The 22,632-nt window shown below is 31.8% G+C and overlaps 1 protein-coding gene across 1 annotated transcript in view; it reads right to left on the reverse strand.

Annotated features, from left to right (window-relative positions):
* Window positions 1-15,475, reverse strand: part of LOC147066736 (uncharacterized) — a 28,002-nt gene extending 12,527 nt beyond the window's left edge. Inside the window, exons 1-4 of the mRNA XM_085954375.1 lie at window positions 15,222-15,475; window positions 12,083-12,533; window positions 7,679-7,846; window positions 2,333-2,521 (exon numbers count right to left, since the gene is read on the reverse strand). Of these exons, the coding sequence (XP_085810501.1) occupies window positions 2,333-2,521; window positions 7,679-7,846; window positions 12,083-12,533; window positions 15,222-15,448 (1,035 nt within the window). The 5' untranslated portion in view covers window positions 15,449-15,475. The remainder of the gene's footprint in view (window positions 1-2,332; window positions 2,522-7,678; window positions 7,847-12,082; window positions 12,534-15,221) is intronic.
* Window positions 15,476-22,632: the final 7,157 nt, after the last annotated feature.

The raw sequence follows: 22,632 nt of genomic DNA on the forward strand, positions 1-22,632 counted from the left end.
AAAGCAAGGGTAGGCGATTGAAATGAGTGGCACGCCCTGCTAGATTTTATTAACCCCGCTCCCTCGCGCAGCTTTAAAATCATTAATAAATTATTATGGATATTTTTTCGTTTCAAAACCATATTTCTGTGTATGCGCTTTGTAATAGTGTAGTAAAATAGTCACAGAATCACATAAGCTTACTTAAACATATAGGGAATCGAACTCAGTACCCCGATATCAGAATTTAATGCATTAGGGTTGCAATATATTCAAAAGTCTCGAATTTCGATAATGGAAGATCGAAGTAGGATTTTAATAGTAGCGCATATAAAATTATATATACATATATTTAAAATGTGCAAAATTCTGAACTCCCTAATTAAAATTACTTTCTTTAATTCGTACTCAATGATGTTATGATAATAGCGCTGATAAAAATTTTAAGTATAAAAATTCCAGTTATTCGTTTGTATTGCAGTAGTGCGATAATAGATAGCACGCGGGTAGAATGTCCTCGGAACCAATTTGGCAAAGTGGACAAGAATAATATTACTGCCATAACTTTGGTCGTTTTGCATACGGCCGTTCTACATCTGCTAACTACCGCTGGAGTAGGCGGAGCCATCGGAAAATATTCACGTTTCATTGCTGATATTAAGTTCTACGATATTATTATGCGCTTTTTTAAGTTTTTAATACGTATATTTTATTCATCAAACTGATACCATCGACTTTAACATTCTTGATTAAATCTACAGTCAGAAGAAAACGTATAAAAATATATTTTTTAAATAACATTAAAAATATATTTTCAAGATCAAATATTGATATACTTAATATTAAATTTGATCTTGAAAACGAAAAAAAAACTAACGTCTTTAATCAGGGTAAAAATTAAGAAAACCAAAAAGTTTATAAGCTCATTGCAGCAGTCTCGAGTCTCGACCAAATATGGTTGTGACTAGGGATTCCAATCCCGGGATCCCGAGCTATTTTCGATATCTATGAATCCCGGGACTAATAAACATAATCCCGGGATTTCAGTATTGATTTTTTTATCAATTTTTATGGAAAATAAAATAAAAGCGAAAAAATACTTTTAATAAAAAATAACTACATTAGAAATCAACTGAGTTTGAATAAAGTTTGATTTATACCCATGTGTAGGTAGCCGATTCATTTAATTTTTTCACATAAATTATTAAAAATGAGAAAGATTGGAAAAAAACAATGCTTTGCACTTTTAACAAAGTAATTCCACCATGATATCATACGTTTTACGGCAGTAATTAGATTTATGAAGCGGAAAGGCCATAAGTACGCCATGATTATTTGCTTTACTATTTTAAATCTCGCTAATCCATTCATTATGTCTTTACTATCAGAAACAGCAATCTCATATTAAATTCACATTATTATTTATATTAAAATATTATTTACTTCATTAAACTTGTGTATTTCCAAGATTGAATGTATCTCCTATATATTATTATACAATATAAATGTCTTAAATATAATAAATTATACTAGATTTATTTTTGACCGATTTTATCAATGTTATTTGTAAATATAAAATTTTTATTTTAACAATGGTAAAAAATGCCAATGCCGGGATTGTCAAATTGTAATCCCGAAATCCCGGGATCAGAATTTTGGCTCGAGATTGTATTCCTTAGTAGTGACATATTAATATTAAGTAATTATTGATTAATTTAATAAAATGCAATTTTTTTTTGTACTTATTCCACTTTTTTATTTAATAAATTTGGACCGGTTTCGTCCGCCTCCAAGGGACATTTTCAACTGAATAATGAATAATACAACAGGTTTACCAAAACTAAATCATAAAGGTGACACAAATAATCTACCAATACATCGCATTATCCGTGCAATAGTACCTTTATCCAGCAGTGGATCAACCCCGGCTGATGATGATGATGATTGCCGTCCCAATCGGCATCATCAATGGCAGGTTAGTTATACACTTCGGGGGAACAAACAACTTATGCTCCCTGTTTTGTAATATAATATATTATATAAAGGATACACAGATTAACCCCAGCAAGAGTTACATTTTTCATTTATATGATACGTTGGGCCAGTAATAATATCACTAGAACCTTATTACTTAAATGTAAAATTTGATACTATAAAATTGATGGAGCTACAAAACCAACAAATAATAATGTACATATTATAAAATGCTGAATAGTTAAATTTAATGTAATTAACCCAGAATTCCATAACATGAAAAACATGAAAAAAAAATATCTCCAATTGAAGGAAGAAAAACACACAAATAGGCATTTCACTTCTACAAACATATTGCAAAAATTTATATCATACTTACATTAGCAGAATTGTCAGTGTAATATTCGTCGTCATCGCCATCTTTCGATTTGCGAATGTCGACTGTGTTTGTATCGTGGACGGAATATCTGTTTGGTGAGTTTTGCTTGTGCTTGCGCTTGTTCTTGAGCACTTTTGTTTTAGCGTAGTTTCCCAGTGCGTTGTAAATTGGAGGGGCTGCAGTTCGCTCCTGAAAAAACAAAGAAAAAAACGATTTTATATTAAATTGAACATAAATGAGGAATAGCATTTGTATTCAAACTAAATTAACAAGTTGGATATTCATTCTATATTATTCAAAACAGTAACAAAAAGTTAATATTACCTAATTTAAATAAGTATTATTTGATATGTCTATGTACATATTATTTTTTCTGACTGTTTTGTGAATAATATAATCAACAATATATATAGACTCAAAAGATAATCTGGTTAAAACTAAAAAATAAACTTTTTGAGCTGAGAGAAAAACAAATTCTGTTTTTATTTATTTAGTGATGAATATTTGGTACCTCTACATAATTTTTTACAGTATCAAAGTTTACGGCACACATTAAATTAGATGATTTCATATTATGTGTACCGACTAAAATTGTTCTGTTTGTCAAATAACTCTCTTTACCCATCCTAATGTACTATGTGAAAACATGTTTTTCGTTTTGAAATTCTGTAGGTATTTTCTTTGTGTATAATTTCAAAAAAAGAAGTAAATAAATGTGTGAGAGTGGTTATGTATTAGATAATAAAGATAATTTTCAAATAGGGTTAAACTCCTCGATTCAGTTTTTACTGGTCAGTATCATTTATCTCAATCTATATCTTCAGATCGATTCCTAAAAAATAATGTCTGGTACAATATTATTAATATTAACAATAAATGGTCGATACTCTTCAAAAACATTTTTTTACAAAAAGTAACATACCCACTTTAAGTAGATATTATAATATTGGATCATAACTTATTTAATATAATATCCATATTATCAGCACTACAAATTATTGATGTGTGTTTCTACACCCCTTAATGTTGACAATAGCCAGAAAAAAAATCATAAAAACATAAATAAGAAACAAATACACTAGAAAACAAAATGACAGAACTGGTCATATAAAAAGTCATACAGAAACTACCTAATCCAGTCAACAACCTGCAGTTAGGCTTGGTGAATGGCTGAAACTCATCCAGCGAATACATACATCTTGCAGGACTTCATAATCACTGTACAAAATTGCAAATAATCGTTGCTGTAACTTCCTCTGTATGGGCTATATCGATTTTTTGTATTTTGGTAATATACCGAGAAGCGGAAGATCGAGAAGGATGGAAAGTCTTGGTCGCTCAAAGGATGACAAAATTTAAATGTGGTCACGATCCTCAGCCATGAGTGCACGACCAAGAAGAGAGAATATACCCAACATGTTAACCGGTGTGTCGGTGTTAACCAGGTGAGTGTTAAAGTTTTTTAGAGCATTCTTCGTATTAATTTTTGGCCCTTTTAATTCCTGTTTTAATATTCCAATAATTATATTTTTGTTTTGTTTTAAATTATAATTATTTTAAAAGTTCTATCTCAGTGTTTATTTTTTTTGTTTTGAAATTATTCTTTGGTTTGTATTTATATTACATCTCGATTTACCTGTTCTTGTTATTCTAAATGTTTTGCCGTGAACATTTTGAAATAATAATTGTGTTATTTAGGTACGAAATATGTTTTTTTTAATAAATTAAAAACAGTATAATATCTATTTATATTCTCTCTAGTTATATTCGCAAGCCTGGATTTTCTGTGATGTATTTTACTACTGTAATCGGGCCTTATGGCGTGTTATATTACGTGTTCGGAAATTTGTACGTATGCAGTTCGCCGTATCACATTTCACCATGAACTATTGTATCCTAAATATGGTAATAAATATGGTCGTATATGAAAGACCGTCCAACCTCTTTGGGACGTATAGTACTGAGATAAAACTCATATCTAAATAAAACACGGTTTTTGTCGGTTTACAGGAACCCAGCGTCAAATAAATTTTGAAAATAGCCGATATATTAGATTATTTGGTAGGTTAAGTTAGGTTTTAGTTTTTGAATTCATGAATTTTGTCAAAATCGGCCATGAAAATTGACACGATTCCCGCCGGGCTACCTGTAAACCGACTTATATCTAAAACACTTACAAAATATATAATAAAAACTACCGAAATACAAGGGAAAGACAGTAGAAAATAGGTATGTAATTAAATTGTAAATACAGAACAACGCGTATTTTTTTCATATCGGTATTATAGAGATGACCGTATACTATACGGTCATCTCTTTCCAACAAAAAAGCTCACGGCAAACTGTGCTATGGTGAGATGTAATACATACGTACAATTTAATGTAACTATTATATTATGCAAGGCGATATTTTGGATTAGAAATTCTACATACAAATATGACCAAATGCAGGCAAATTATTGTATAGTTTTATAATATTACAATCCAATATAGATATTTAAAATCTTTTCCATACAAACCATAACAAACAAAATAGGTAGGTACCTATTGATATTTTAATATATTATTGTGAATATGATATTCAAGTCATCGTTGCTGTAGGATTGGTTTGTCGAATAGACCAAATGTCAAATGTTCAGGAGACGAAAAACAAACGTTATTATCTTATATTTAAATATATGGAGGTATTTATTTTTTTGTTTTTACAGCGTATGAATGCTGTATTCATTACAAAGCAATTTAAAGAAAAGGATGGTTCCGGTCCATTTAGATACAAAAAAAATATTCTGCATTAATAGGTCGATTTCGACAAAAACGGATATTGGACAAACCAATCTATGGCGACGATATACTATTGATATATTTTAAAGTTTTGAATCGAAAATTTATATTGCCGATAGCTTTTTAACTTTTAGTGCGTTTATTTTTAAAATTCAACAGGTCCCCATGTGATGATAAAAGTGATAGTACTTACCACTGTACGGCTTCAAGTAGTGTTAACAATATTTCACTCGTACAGGCAGTTGTAACTGCAAGTGTACACTGCACTTTACAAGGCGGCGGAGACGTTATTTGCATATAAAATTGTGCGAAAATGCATTTCACAAATTCAATTTGCAGCCCGCAAAGTTGGACGGACACATTTTGCACCGCCGCCGCTCCCACCGGAGCAATGCTCTCCTGTTTTTTCCGCACGCCACTGTTAACCAAGTTGGGTGCACTCGCAGAATTACAGAGCCGGTGCAGTTAGAGAAGATACTTGGGGAGAGGGGGTTCATGAGGGTGTGTGGCAGACTTTGGTCTCATAATTGTCATGTTTATTTTTAGAACTATTGCATATTTGATAGAAAAAATATTTCGTGTTGTACAATATTCTCCTACTCATTAAGAACTATTCAATGAATATTATAGCGGCAACTATTACATTCCAAAACCTTATGTGTGAAAAGCATGGCCCCCACATCTTGAAGCGGGCCCCCAGGCCAGGATCTTTGGCGGGCCCCCCTACCCATCGCTAGGGTTAAAGGCAATGGGACTTTTTACATAATCATTTTCTAAATGTTGTTTCAGGTAAAATTAAGGGTATCTGGTGTATTTTTAGTGATTTTTTTGTATAGTTGAATTTTTGAATTATGGAGTTGTAGAATATCGACACACAGTAATCAAAAATTACATCACACAACTAAACATTTTAAAATGTTATGACTTTACAAATAAAATAGTGCCACAGGCGACTTTTCTCCCCATTAGGGCAAATTTGTGATGTATGTTTATATCACTTATCAGATCGACCCGCCACGCCGGACCCCCCCCCAGAGCTCGGCCCCCCAGGCCATGGTGAAAAATATTTTATTTCCACTAGCTAGGTCAAACTGTCATTTTATTTTTTATTCTGTACACGTATTTCTATCCATCGCAGGCACGCACGAAATGGGCGTTCGGGTCCGGACCCCTCCCCAGAAACGGGAAAAATCTACCTGAAAATTATTTAAGAAAATGGAATGTGACTTTTTATTATTTTTCGGTAGGACCTCATGAGTAAGGATCGTGATCCGGATGATTTGGCTGTCCAACAGCCTATGAACGGATTGGTCCCACATCTCTTGGTATTCTACGACGAAATGCAGCCACTGGATAACTCCTGGCAATAATACATAATTGAAATAAATAATGGGGAATCCAATGTTGCTTTAATATCCCTAAGCGGCATGTCTAAAAGACAAGACAGCGCCGATGACACCAACGGACACTAACGATCCTAATAATAATGACCGTTAAGTTGCCTACACGCTTTCGATAACCACTTTTTAATAACTCATAGGTAAACAACACCCTTAGTTATACTTTCATGGCCGTTGTTTATCGCTAGTCTAAAAAGCGAAGTATCTAGGTATGGAAAATGTGGAAGTCAGTTGCACCTGCTATTTTCTTATTTCTTAACCGCTTCCCTTCCCGCCGCTTTAAAAATCATTAAAAAATAAAAGTATGTTTTTTTTCAAAATGCCCCCCCCCCACTATACCATTTTTCTGTGTGCTCGCCTGATCCATCGCATGGATGAAATTATGGTATCAGCAAACGGCTAACAAACAATCTTTCAAAAAAATATCTTTTAATATACCTAGTTAGTATGTAAGTCCATTATTCGGTCCATGCCGGTGTCCGAATTCTAATACATACTCATTCTCATTTACAATAAAATTAATATCTTAAATTTAATAATAATATTACTAGCATGTGATTTTTTCCAGACCCGGAATCTAACCCATACTCACGTCTTGAGAAAGGCGCTTAAGTTACTACGCCACCGTGGGTCAGGATTATTTAATTAAACACATTACTGAAAAGTTCTGAATTGTTATTATTTTACCACGTTTTTATTAGCTCGTATTCTTGTTTGTACGGTACAGATTTTTTCTTGTGTGTCCAGTATAAATCTTTTCTTGTTTGTCCAAGATTTTTATTGGACGATTGAAGATTTTTATCTAACTTCCCGACTAGCTAGACATTCGAAACTTTTAGAATATATCAGAACACGACGACAATGCATTCTTTTAATACTTTTAGCAATTTTTAAGCAGAATTGAATTCATTTTCAGTTAATTCCATTTTGTATGGAAAGTTATTATTGTTGGTTGCTAAGAGGGTCCTAGCAATTAAATTATTAATATATACGTAGGTTACTATGGAAATCAATATGAAATGTCAAAACGACATTTAAGTATTTCTATCAAGTACAATAAAAAGTTTTTATTAATACATAGAATTGTCAAGTTTATATTATGATCCAACAGAAAATTTAAAAACGTGGTATATAAAAAGTTCTTTTTATCTTGTAATTTTATTACCTCAAATGCACTCGATCCTTGCCTGCCACCATTTCCTTTAAGGAATTTTGACTTCTTGGCGACTGCAGCGTAAGGGTGTCTATCCAATAATGTATTATTAGATTGTCTGTCATGTGTTAAGTATCCATTACTATTCACTAATTGCTCTTCTCCTCCCTGGTTCACTACCTGAAGAACAATTAAATTATTATGCTACAAATTAAACTTTAAAGTAGGTATCTAAATAAGAAGTTAAAGTGCCACAAACTTATCTGAAGAATTGATGGGGAGCCACAGTCGAAAATTACCCAATTAAGACTCGCAACTGGACAGAATCTGACATTCGAATGACGTTTTCAAAATGGCGCCCATATGGCTTCATAGTAGTTCCATTTTTGACCGTTTTTCAGATAAGTTTGTGGGACTGTTCAGTGATTATTATTTCATATAGATATCAAATATCAAGAGGATTTTATCTATTGGTTATAAATATAATATATTTTCTCAAAGTGTTTTCAAAATTATTTATGTTCAATAATAAGAATGTTATATTCATAAATCTTGTGAATTATTCGTTGAATAAAAAACAGTTACTTAATTAAAAATTATTAGCAAGTTCAAGTAAGTTATAACAAAAAATCTTGGAGAGAACCGTGACGTCGGTTAGTCATTAAAGTAATACCTACTTTGATTTAAAATACAAAAGCCGATCGTCAATGTAGTAGCTCAATTTAGAAAGCGCTTCAGTGAGTATTAAAAAGGCCAATAGTTAAAGTTTTTCGTAATTAAGTATGACTCCTTTAGCATAGTGGACTATGTGCGTGGGCGCGATACCCGAGAGATGCAGGCTCGATTTCTACGGTTTTTCAAAAAGATTTTTTCTATTGGTTATAATATATTTTCTCAGAAGTGTTTACAAAATTATGTATGTTCAATAATGAGAATGTTACATTCTTAAATCATGTGAATAATTATTCGTTGATTAAAAAAAAAATAGTTAAATGTTAATTATCTCGTATAATTATTATGAAAGCTTGATGACCTAAGTAGGCCATTTCCTAAGGGCGGGGGAAACTTAACCATTCAAAAGTCTCCTTTATAACATACCGAAAGAATTATAATATATTACTACGGTGCAATAATGAGATCATAAAGAGAGAAGGTATACGTGTATATTCTATTACTGCGATCCTTGGGCATTGAAGCTAGTTATTATTAAGGTTGAAAATAGAGAATTGAGAATATTAAACAATATCTATTCGAACGGATAAAAATATGGTTACGACAATTCAAAATAAAACATCCCTTACTTTCAACTAGTTTCACAATCACACTCGACAGTCGACATTCATTAATTGCCTTCTTATCATTTTGTTACAATAAAAGAAATATTTCTCAGTTACTGTGGAAAAAGAATGGAGCGTTTCCTATATAAATAAATGAATCAAAAATCATAATGAATTGCGTATCGGTAGGCTATGAATCAAAATAATATGGAATAACTTCAAAAGCCTAAAATGTATTTTCAATAAAGAATTCTACATTATCAATTAGTATTTTGGTTGTCCATTAGTGTAAATAAATCAATAGAAATATTTAAAATTAATATCATCATCATCAGCCTGAATCTATCCACTGCTGGATGAAGGCTTCTCCAAGCTGATTCCACTTCTCTCGGTCCTGTCGTTGCGTTGTCACGTACTTCCGCAGAACTTTATCATTTCATCGATCCAGCGGTATCTAAGTCTATCTTGCGGAAGTTTTTTACCTCTTGGATACCACTGGATGACTAAATTTGTTCAACGATTGTCCCTTCTTCGAGCTATATGTCCAGACTATTACCATTTGATTTTTTTTAGTTACATTAGAGTTACATTGCAAACCCTTGTCTGTCTTCTTATCCACTCATTCCTCTTTTTGTCCGTTCGCGTTATGCCCAGCATGTACCTCTCCATACCACGTTGTGCTTCTCTATGTTTCTGGATCTATATTTTACTTAGGGTCCATACGGATATATGATTACGGGAAGCACACATTGGTTGAACACTTTGCGCTTTAGGCATAGTGGAAGGTCACTTTTGAAGACATTATTCAGGCGGCCAAAAGCACTCCAGCCTAGCTTTATTATGCGAACAATTTCATACACCTTTCATATACCTACTTACAAATAAGTGTTAGCCAAAAGACATAAAATTATAAGGGTTTATATTATCCGCATTTGCTAAATTATCATTTTCACTCCTATTCGGAGCATATGGATCCTCACAAAGTGGTACCTAGTTATATGTATTGACAAACGTTTTACGAGGAATATGAATACGGTTGCATTCTCTGTCTCAAACCCCATTTAATTAATGATATTTTGTATCTGCCAGACGTGGTATTCAAACCCGCGAACACGGCTTTAAGAAACGGAAGCACTGCATTCCACCGTGGGTATTAAAATTGGCCTATTGCTGATATTGTATACAACATTGTTTAGAAAATAATGAACAATGTTTTCAAATTTTTGATATATGTATAAATTGTTAAGAACAAGATGAAAACAATACATTTTACTTAAACACCGTCGATCTTCTTTAGAGATTATTTTTTTTTAGATTTCACACATGATTGTATTCTTAATTATTGAGAAAAATGAGAATCGTTCATTGTTGTTTCCGAATTTCTGATTTATTAGTAATACATCTAATATTTCAACACGCCCAAACCATTCTAATTGTTGAATTATTAATAGCATAGATTAATAATATCTAGTAGAAAAATAAAATTGACCGCTATTTTTTTGGAAATTAATGCAATGTGTGAAAAACTTCTACTACTCATATTGACGGAAAATGTTCACAATATAACTCGATACAATTGGCATAACCACTAAGTACCAGTGTTGTCATTCACAATATTTTGCCAGATATGGTTAGAAAATAAACTAGACGACAGAAAAAAAATGCTAGATTTTCTCAATAATAAAAAATAGGAGAAATTATCATTTAAAAACAATAATTTATCGATATTTTAATGAATACATTGCTAGATTTGCCACCATATGCTAGATGCTAGATTTGGGAAGAAAAACACTAAGTTGGCAAAGCTGCTACGTACGTCCCGAATCACTGAAGATGGGATTTAAATTTAAATTCCAAATTTTCGCCCACGTTATCCAAAACTGTGGAGCGACTGTCCACAAAGCCGCAGGTGGACAACGAATGCATTTTGCTTTTTAACATATTGCGTTTCATTCAATGTAAGGGCCTCAGTAACTGAAAAAAACTATTCTTTGTAAAACTGTTCTACTATAATCTCCCCTCCGTGGATATACCCATATTCTCAGATGATTACATTAAAAAAAATATATTTCTTGATTGTTTAAACATTACAAATTACAAGTCAACAACTCATGATATTGAATAAAATAAAACCAACACAATGAACATAGGTATATTTAAAATATAAAAAATAGTGTAATGAAATATAATATAGATACGAGTTAAAATATTGTATATAAGTAAAAGCAAATACACCGAGTCTAAAAATATACCATAGCATAACAATATGTTATAAAATGATGTCTACCTATATCCAACCTCACGAATGTATCGATTCGCGAAGGATTTTGGTTGACCACAGCTATTAATTTTATTGTTATCATCAATGAAAGGTCAGCTCTGTATTTCGAGAGAACATAATAACTGTGCTACTGATTTCTTAGTAAGTTATCAGACGCACTCATATCAACACTGTGGCATGATTGGCAGTTCTCGTGTACACCGTGTATTTAATCAGAAAGAATACTCTTCTAACTTGTATCCTACATTATGTTAGCTTGCCCAAGAAAAGTTCAGTTGGATAAAATCGCAGTTATGACCAATACAACATCACGTCTTAAAATATTCTTCTGAACCGTCTCAAACAGGATATACCTAGAAATATCGAAGAAATAAAAGCTATAATCGTCTGGTTATTTGTAACAACTAGGTATAGTATTAATATTTAACTACACATTGATAAACTATTTTTATTATTAAGTATTCAATTATTATCCATGATAGAACTATTTACAATAATTAGAATATTACTTCTCGAAATGTATATTATACGTTATTTTAAACACAAAACTATTCAAATACGACTTAAAAAGTTTATTCTTGCCCTTGTAAAATATATCAATTAAATTATTGTTTACCCCAGCACAAAAATAGTAACAGACAACCACAATACGAAACTATATACATTTTTACAACACATACGTTTACATCGCTGAATGACCTAGCCATTAATAAATATACACCAATACAGCCTACATATTAAGTGGCATATCTAAAATTTTGAATGTGTCGTAATCATTCTTATGATTCTTATGAGTTGTGTGACTTAAACTGAAATTAGTATAATCTATTATTATTATAAGATTATTTAATTACTTACCCCTTGATAGACATTGGTTAATCTCTGATTACCATTTGCGCCGAATTGCCGGAAATTATTATCGCCCCCAACGTCTTGATAATCGTTAAAAACTATCCCCAGCCTCTGCGCGCCGTTAGAATCAACGATCCTTCCAAGAAAACCATTAGAATTAACAACATATCCGTTAGAATTCTCTAACGCATCGTTGTTTTGAATTTGGAACGCTCCGTTTTGATTGGTCACTCTTTGTCGATATCCATTCGAAACAATGTAGTCGTTCGGATCTGACACTCCAATAGGATAGCCGTCTTGATCGACATTCTGATTTTGCGCCCGGGGAGGTCCTGGAGTCAGATTAACGTCACTCAGTTCGCTCCTGGCGATCTGCTCTGATATTGGCCGTGACGTCACCACAAGCGGCGGTCGCGGGGGCGGAGGGGCATCATTTGGAAACAGGACAGGACCATTTCTGAAATAAAACAAATTTAAATTGCACGAAGGTGTTATTTATCAGAGTATTTTACATATTGCATTACTTTCAATACTGGGTCTATTATTTTTTAACCAATGTGTGTATGGACACTGGGAGTTAAAAAATTGCAAGCATTGCCATGTTTCATAAGAATTTTCAAACCCACAACGGTGTGAAAGTTAAATTATTCCACCTTCTACCGGAATTGATGATTTCGCTCAGGAGAAAACAATACCTCGTATGCCACAAATCACGAGAAAAAGAAAACTCTCCGTATTTTAATAAGATAATAAAATATTTTAATAATATTTCCGTAATTTTTTGTATTTCACTATTAAGAATAAAAGTAAAATACGAGAAATATATGATAAATTTGATGGAATCATAGAGATTATATATAGATTTTTTTCATCTCACGTACAAATGATGTCATGTGGCATACGAGGTATTGTTTTCTCATGTGCGATTTATTTATAGTCGATAAGAATGTTTCCAGAGCCAGATTTACAATAGGGCTAAAGTGGCTATAGCCTAAGGGTTCCAAATTCGTAGAGGCCCTCACTAGGGTATGAAAAAAAAAATTATAAAAAAAAAATTTGAAATTAGACCCAAACGAATCAGCGACCCTCAAATAAATGAATTTAAAGGGTCGAAAAAGTTTTACAAACGTACATAGCTACTGCCAATAAATATTATATGTACTACTATTGAATTTGATTCAAAAAAGTATACCACCAAAGAAAGTGTTTATTGTTGACAATTATTACTACAATTACATTATCAGTATAATAGTTTTGGTCCACGTACTATGCATTATGTTGGGTATGTATGTATACTACCTACGTCAAAAATAATATAATTTGACACTTCCGGAAATGCCTAAATTTTCGATTGGCAGGTCAGTTGACAAAAAAAGCTGTTTGAAAAAGGGATACACCCGTAAAAATATATGTCTATAAAGGGGTAGGTACTAATATATAGTATTAGTTTGGGAATTACTAGTATACACCATCACAAACAATTTTAACATTAAATAAAATAAATTAAGTCTTAATTAATTATTTCAACAATTATAATTCCACTTGCATCGAAAATATCTTATTTTTTATCAAATATAATCTCGAAACTAGTTTTGATATACATGTATGACCTACATAGATACCTAGGTACAACCTATCAGATTACCTTATAATGGAGATATTTTCTAAATATTAAAAAAAAACCTAATTATAATTAATCTTCGGCAGTGTTTTCTCCCTTATTTTTAGTGACAGTTCGTAATTATTTTTTTTTCGACCATGTCCGATTCTAATAGGATCATATATGGGCCTCCACAGAGTAAAGGTTTGTATTAACAGATTTTTTTTTACGAGAAATGGATGTTAGCCACTTGATCAACCTATTAGGACCATACCCTGACTCACACACAAATTGAAAAACAATATGTCGTGTACTTGCGAGACCCAGGATTCGAACCTGTGACACACGGCGTTATAGTCCAGCGCTTAAGCCACGCGGCTACCGTATTTATTATTATTAGTGTCAAATTATCATTCAATTTAATAGTTATTTTTTGTTTCTGATACATTGATGTATTCGATTAATGAATATTGTATAAATAATAAGGCACTCGTAAATTATCTGACCTATAGACACATCAGTGGTGTGTTGAGTTGTTTTTAAATATTCAATTCTAAGTAGATTATAATATGGGCATCCACAGGATCCACATTCTATTAACAGATTTTTGTTTTTATGAAAAATGGATGTTAGACACTTGCTCAACCTATTAGTACCTACTACACTCTGGGTTCAATCACACATGAAAAATAATGTGAATTTAAAATGAAAATGTAAACCCGTGACCCACGACATTATAAGCTGATACATTACCGCTCGATCATTGTCGGCGTCAAAAAGTATTTACGAACTACTAATCATAAGTAACTAGATACAGTACAGTTAAGAAAAAAATATTTTTAAAAATTACTAGTTTGAAAGTGCTTTGTCGATTATGTCTGGGGATGCTGCGCATTTAAATACCGCACGCCACTGAGCCACATATTATATTACCTACTATGACCTGTTCATACAAAAGGTATTTCTTCGTATACCTACTGAAATTCATCACTTTCAACTCCTGAATCCTCTGTTTCAGTACACGGGTACAGAGGACACTTCATGTTATTAATTAAAGATATATGACGGCAGAGCAAGTCAAGATACTTTTTATTTTCTAAAACTCTTTCGTTAAGCACTGACGTTGCTATATGCTTCGTTTCGGGACAAGGAAGTGTGGCACTAAAATATTTTCATTCTGAAAAGTTTAAAGCGTCATGGAAGGCAGCCGGGCACAAATCGCAGCTGCATATACATGGTGGGTGGAGATAGGGTAACTCAAATCATGTTAATAATACAGATATGAACGTGGTTAAAAATGAATTTTCTTATTTTTTAATAAGTAAATAAATAATATAATATATAATATTCCACTAAAACGTCTGTAGCTATTCACTAAAATATTATCGTAAAAATACATATTATTATAATGTGTAGCTAAAAATTAACTATATATACATTGCAATGGGAGTTAAGTACTTGTTGTACATTTTCTTCAGATATTTAATGAAATTTAATTCTTCGTCGTAAGTATTGAAAAAAAATAGTTAATGTGCTATAATATACCTTGCAGCTGATGCTTGAACTTGTTGTTGGACATTGTCCGCTAGCCGTTCCCTGATCCTTCCTTGACTGAATCCTGTACTGCTTTGCTGATTTCCTGTGTATGGATGAGGGTTGAAATCTCTCGGTCGAAGATATTTCTCAGGAGATGTCGACTCCAGAGACGAAACGCTTTGGTTTAACAACACTACTGCCACTGTGATTATCAGGACACTCGGTGAAATCTCCATAATAGCGTTTATTTTAAACTCTAATTTGTTATTTTTATACAATATCTTACAATTTATTAATTTTCGATTAAAATTTAATAATTATAAAAAACACACATTGAAATAAATAAAAACTTAATTTTTGCATAATTGAATATAATAATATAAATAATAAATCGTAATGATGACAATTTGGTTATATACGATTATAATTATCTTTGGTTTTAAACTTATTAGCAATCAATAATAAAAAAATATTGTTTTTAATGTATATCACAGATAGAGAATATCATATAGACATGTTTTGTATACCAATTAAATCATCATATACTTATGGCTATCGAGCGCATCGTATGCATTTTAAAATTGGAATATCCGGCCCAATGGAAGTGGTTACCAATATATTATAATATCAGAAAATTGATTATGATATTATATTAATACGATCTTCATAGTGTAGTGAACAAAACCTCCTCCTTGAGAGGGTTGTCATCCTAAAACACATGCCAATGATTTTTTTTATAATATAAAGATTATTATTAGACTCTGAGTTTCAACAAATCCGTAGCGGCCCATATGGAGTAATAATTACAAGATAAAAAGAACTTTTTATACACAACGTTTTTAAATTTTCTGTTGAATCATATAAACTTGACTTGACTAGCTTAAACGATCAAAAAAAATGTACTTGACATGTCATATTGATTTCCATAGTAACGCACATATATATTAATAATTTAGTTGCCAGGACCCCAGACCCCTAGCAACCAATAATGGTGTCGAAATAACTTTTCATACAAAACAGAATTAACTAAAAATGAATTCAATTTTACTTAAAGATGGCTAAAAGTATTAAAAGAATGCATTGGCATCGTGTTCTGATATATTCTAAAAGTTTCAAATGTCTGTGACTGAAGGAGCTTCGATAATAATTTGTCGACAATATTTTGACTATATTTGATGTGTGCATACATCGTTTATAAATACATAAATAAATATTTCAAGTGTCTATTGTTAAAAAAAGTTTACATTTCATAAAAAGCAGTGACGTGGTACTTACGTACATTCCGGAACTGACAAAAGTTTATCCGGAATTATAGAAAAATGTACCACGGCCTTATGACATAATTATTGTAATAACTGACTGAACGCGCAATATTTGTATTCAAACATGTCACTCATAAAAAACTCAAAACACTGTTGCTACTACATAAGAAAATTACGCTTGGGAGATATTTTATTCACTACTTTGATTGCACACTGTGTAAAAGAACATTGGCGTACTAAATAACGATAATTGAATACACGAAATAAAATAGGTACTAAGTGCCCGAAAATCGAAAAAAAGTGAGTTGGTATGCAGAAATTTTCTATGTGCCATTGCCAATATCCTAAATATATGTCCAAGTCTCAAAAAATATGGGGGGAAAGGCCAGCGTTATTATTTAAAAAAAAAAAGGCACAAAGTGCCGTTTGGTTAATATGTGTCATGAGACTTAGTTCTTCATTTTCGATATAAAGCGTGGCGTTAAGAAATTAGTGTTGATTATATTTTTTCTAAGGACATTAAGATTGTATATTAAATGTATTGAGATGCCAATAAAGCAGTAGATACATTTATTAAAAATAAAAGATTATTCATTAAATCCCCTATACCTAAGATTCAGCTTTTTGGTACTTAATGCCTATTTTATTTAATATATTCAATTATATAACTATCGCATTATTTAGTTTAGTGTTGTGACTTGTAATGTACTTTCAAATACTGGCTTAGTTGTATAAAATAAAATAAAGTTTAAAAAAGAAAAGAATGATTCTAAGTCGAGAGAATTCTTGATCGTCGTATCACTAAGTACAATTATTACTATATCAGAATAAGGTTAGATGCATGATTAAATTAGTGAAATAAATCCACGACGAGCTTTGTTTATTTTTGTATATTACAAGAGTGTCTGCTCTGTATTTTTATTATGGTTTAGTTACTTTATGTGTTCTTTTTTAATTTATATGTCATTTTGTGAATATTTTTTTTATGTATGTACACAATATGTTTCAATTAAATAAACGTAGTAATATCGTCGTTGTAATTAAAATTCCAATGAACTATTTTTTTGTCTTGTATTCTGTTGAAAATAACAAGACACGTAGATAGTTGTATTGAATTTTTAGAATTCACTAATAGTTTTCTTGTTATCGATTTTAATAATTAATACCGAGTAAAAAACGGCGTATAAACCATACCGTGAATAACCGCGTATAAAGCGTACAAACTTAACATTTCAATAAAGTTCATTATTGCAAATTCACGTACATGTCTTTACGAACAACATTGTTGTCCTAGCACTTATACATTATTCGTTGCGTGGTCTAAGTAACAACACATAATAATCCACGTTCGCACTTGTTTATAACATAAATATGCACTATAACTCGAATCTGGTATCTGTTTAAATATTGCCGCGTACACAATATATGATGTAGTAATATTATGTTCAATCAGTGAAAAATGAACTCTACCTGCATTGCAATAAAGGCCACAATTGCATATGTTATGTGTTTACGTATATTCTGCTGAATAGCTAAAGTAGCTAAAAATGTACTCCTACATTGCAATACATCCAATTAAAGTGTGCACTTTATAAATGAGATAGTAGGTATATGAAGCGGGCGCCCTGGTATAAAGTCATTGAAATCACTCAACAAATCTTGGTACTCCACTGCAGACACTGTAAGTTTTCCTACCCGATCCATTGTTTTCTTTTTGTTTCTCACGTTTTCAATTTCATTGCAGTGTGTATGCTATGTTATGCCCGGTTCACACGCCACGCTGCGCCGGGTTAATACTTTGCGATCGCGCAAACATTGCTTTACAAAATGATTTCGATGCAAATCTTAGACGTAAATCCCCTAGGTAAATCACTTTAAACTTTTATTTTTCAAATAATTCTGGTAATTGGGTATAATTTCAAATGCAAATTAAACAATCGCTTCTTTATGGTATTGAGATTTGAACCATAAAAAATACGTGGGATTTATAGTTTTTGATAATATATTTTATTGGAGGCGCATGAAAACGATACTATGGGTTGCGAACATAACGAATAACCACGATATACCATCATAAATCGTCCGGTGTTAAAATTTAGAACTAAGCTTATCACAGTATACAAATTATCGAACGCTATGTCAAATGATTACATGTGGCGCCCTCACTCAGCGGACAACTTATACTGCTGGATCTATACATTCTGAAAAAAATAAACACGAATTACCGGCTATCTGTAATAAATCTCGAGAAACATTTGTAGCTCTTAAGCCTAAAGGGGAAAAAATGATTTGGAAAGATTTTTCGCCGGCGAAAACATCAAGGCTCGATGCGGAAGAAGGAGGGTCGCCTATACAGTGGTCCGAACAAGTGAAGGGGTTTACAGGCCTCTCAACACCTTCATCTATGTAGATAGCAAAACGTATGGGTCTCCGAGAAACCATCATCGGAACATTTAAAAAGAGTCACGATTAGAAGTTGTTGAAGAAATTGTGAATATTTTGGATTTTTGTTTCTCGAGATAATCTTATAGGGAAATTTCGAAATTTGAGAATATTACAAAATTTCCACCACACGCTGATTCCCAGATGGTTACTATTTATTTATATTTGATGATTAAATGAATGGTGTTTTTAATGTTGGTAACTTATTAAGAAACTTAATTTTGTTGTCGTAATTACTACTGTCTTTCAGTTTGAGTCACTGTCTAGGCTTATGAAAAATCAAAAATTCTGCAAGCGTTTTATATAATATGTTTATCAATATATACAAATTTAAGTGATGGGCAAAACTAATAATACTTATTTTGTCGTAACTGGGCAATAATGTAATATGTCCCTTTTAATTTAAAACCAGTAATATGATTGTAGGTGTTAATGTATTTTCGTCTTCTCCTTAAAGTGAGACGACTGACAAATACAAGACATTTGCATTACATTGAGTAATAAAAGTAAACACTATCAATATAACCAGCATTTTATTCCCGATTATTGGTAAGTGATAGTTTCTGATGTTTTTAAAAGTATTTTTTATTGTTATTTGTTATAATATTACACACACTAAAACTTACACATCTGCGAAAAAATATTGTACATACTTTGAAGTTATTATAACTACGGTTGATTATAAAAAAAAATATATTTCTCGAGAATTCGCGAAATTCTCGAAAAATAATAAACCAATCTCGAATTCTTGAGAAAAAATATTCTTGAATTCAAGAATTCTCGAATCTTAAGAAATGAAAAAAAATCGTAAAATCACAAGCTTTAGTCACGATTCTCAATAGTGAGGAATACGAAAGCGACGAATCGTAAATAAATAATTTTGGAAAGCTTACTATATACTAAAATCTCAGAAATAATCTTTGATAACAGAGTATTGATCACAAGTGTGGAAAAATTGGGATAAATTACTTCAACACGCGTTACAGAATTTTATGTTATTTTCAACAGTTACGCCTGTCTCATAATATGCATTTACGTTTGTCACGTAAACGAAATGCGCATTCAATATTTGAGGAGAGTCAGGACGCTTTGTGAATGTGATTAAACCCTGCTTAACGTATTTATTGCTAACACCGCGACTGGTGCGTTTGGAGTCGTTGACCATTAGATATAATTAACGTGTTATTTAAAAGGTAATTAAAAGGTTAACATTGATTATGTTAAAAAAACTTTGGTCCATAGCGACCGGATTTTACATTTATATTTCATTAATCTGTTCTGTGGTATCGTAAATACAAATGTCCAAAAAAGACAGCCGCCTTGCTTCTAAAAATTCTATGGCAGAATAAATTTACACGTTTTGAGAAGAAATAACTGTTAAGAAGAAGTCATATTAGACCCCCTTTTATCAGAAATACCGTATAAGTATCACATAAACCAGATAAAAGTAACTAGTTTAAAAATCGTAATTTGTCTACTTATTTATTATTGACCACCCCTTTGATATAATTTTCGTCAGGATGAAAAGCTCCTTTCACAGCAACATGTCGTCTTTCCAACATGGCCGACATAACACGTGGCGACACGCGCGAGAAAACACCGCATCACGCGAGAACAACATTAACATCCAGTGGAAGAGTATTTTCCTTTCTACTGATGTATTGAAGAATAATCCGCGGACGTGATTGAAAAATACTATACCGACATATGAGTAGTTCACAATCATAGTGAACCAAGTCCATTCTGGTTATTTTTGAGTAAGCTAGGTTTAAATATAATATTTGAGTATTTTTTATTCTGTAAAAGTAGGATTTCCATTACATAATAACTTAAATGTACTCAAAATAACATTTTAGAATTGCAATCCTTACACAATTAGAAATACTCAAATATTATGTTTGAACCTAGCTTACTCAAAAAAATCCAGAATGGACTTGGTTCACTATGCTTGTGAACCACTCATATTATATGTCTATGAGACATATCCCAGTCGGAGTATTCAGCTATCAATATTCGTTGAGAAAGAAAACATGCATCTTAAATTACATGGATTAGGTATTATTCTAGTTTATCTTGTACTATAATATAAATATGAATACTTATTTTTATGTATAAATGAAATAAAATAAGTGGTACACAACCCACCGTTCCCGCAATTTATTGCAGCCCACGCATATGCAAAAAAATCTTGGCATATCTTAATAATAATTTTCGTCCGTTTTATACAATTGTACTATTAATTGATATATGAAGGGGTTATTGCAAGACTATGATATGCCACAGAAACATAGTTTGGAGATATAAGCAATTTAATGTTATTATTCGTTGTTCACATGTTCTTGATCAACATCACTATTGTAACAGGAAAAATCACTATCCTCATTTAAAATGTTCGATATATCGGATAAATAATTATTTTGTTTGGGGCAAGAAGGCAGGATGACTGACCGGTATCCATTTTGACTGGTTTTACATTGACATTTTTAGAGCAAAATTTGAATCATATTGAGACATCTGTGTATTTTTTTAAAAGTGTCTTTAGTAAAATGTGAGTGTGTGCCCTGGAAATTGGTTTTATTCAAAATCAGCAAAATCAGCAAATTCATAATTATGTCTCATATGATTTCTTGCGATAACACCTTCATATGTGCAATGGCAAACAATGCGAATATGATGGTGTTTCTCCTCGAAAAACAACTCAGTAAAGAAAACCATAAATATAATACTATACTGCATTGAACACCAGGAAAATTTAGTTGGAATAGGTCTGACTCCTCACTTTTAGAGAAAATCAAAAATTATTTACTAACGATAAATAAAATTATACCGAAGCTACTTTATTAGCGATGTCACTAGCGCTGACATTGAGTTTCAATTTGAAATTATGCACGTAATCAACGCCCGAAATGGACAATTTTGCGAAACGGAGTGCTCGGTAATTTTTCTAAACGTTAACGTATTTATGTAATAATTGTATGTGTTATATAAAAATAAGTGTGTTCGATATTTTGTTATATAAAACTCATACTATCAAATGGAATAGCAGTTTTGCGGCATACAAGATAAGGGTATAGTATAAGTAATGTTGTCGGCGACGAAAATGGAAATTCAGGTATACGTCATGTCATAAACATTATTTTTAATATGACTCCAATAATTATCGTATAAACTTAAAAAAATGTATTTATAGTATATAATTTATTACTTTTCAATAATTCACGAATCGAAATGCAATACTTTATTTTTCCAGAGCGAAAATCTCAACTGCGCTCCGGTATATTCCAGTCCATTTCGAACGCTGCACGTAATACAGGGTGGAGAGTGATTAAATCCTCTGATAAGTGATATCCACACAAAATTTAAAAAATCTTTTTTTGATCATGTCCAATCCTAATAAAATCATATGGGGCTCCACAGGGTGGAAAAATAAAATAGTTATTATGTCTAAACTCGCATGAGACTACAATATTATTATAGCGACACTTATTCATAGCATGGATAAATTGACAGTATTGACCTATTGGTAAAATGTTGTGCATTACAATTTTGGAGTGAAGGTTTTTGATGAAAATTTAATATAAATTAAAATTTATTCAAACTTTGTAGCCTTTCCAATAAATATATTTATAGAAAAGTACAAAGTTTTATTAAAATAAATTATTCGAGTTGAATCGTACCGACGAGTATAATAATATAACTGATAAATTTTCAATGAA

This window comes from Rhyacophila brunnea, unplaced genomic scaffold, assembly GCF_057557595.1.
Source record: "Rhyacophila brunnea isolate RB1 unplaced genomic scaffold, BYU_Rbru_1.0 scaffold_4, whole genome shotgun sequence".
NCBI lineage: Eukaryota > Metazoa > Arthropoda > Insecta > Trichoptera > Rhyacophilidae > Rhyacophila > Rhyacophila brunnea.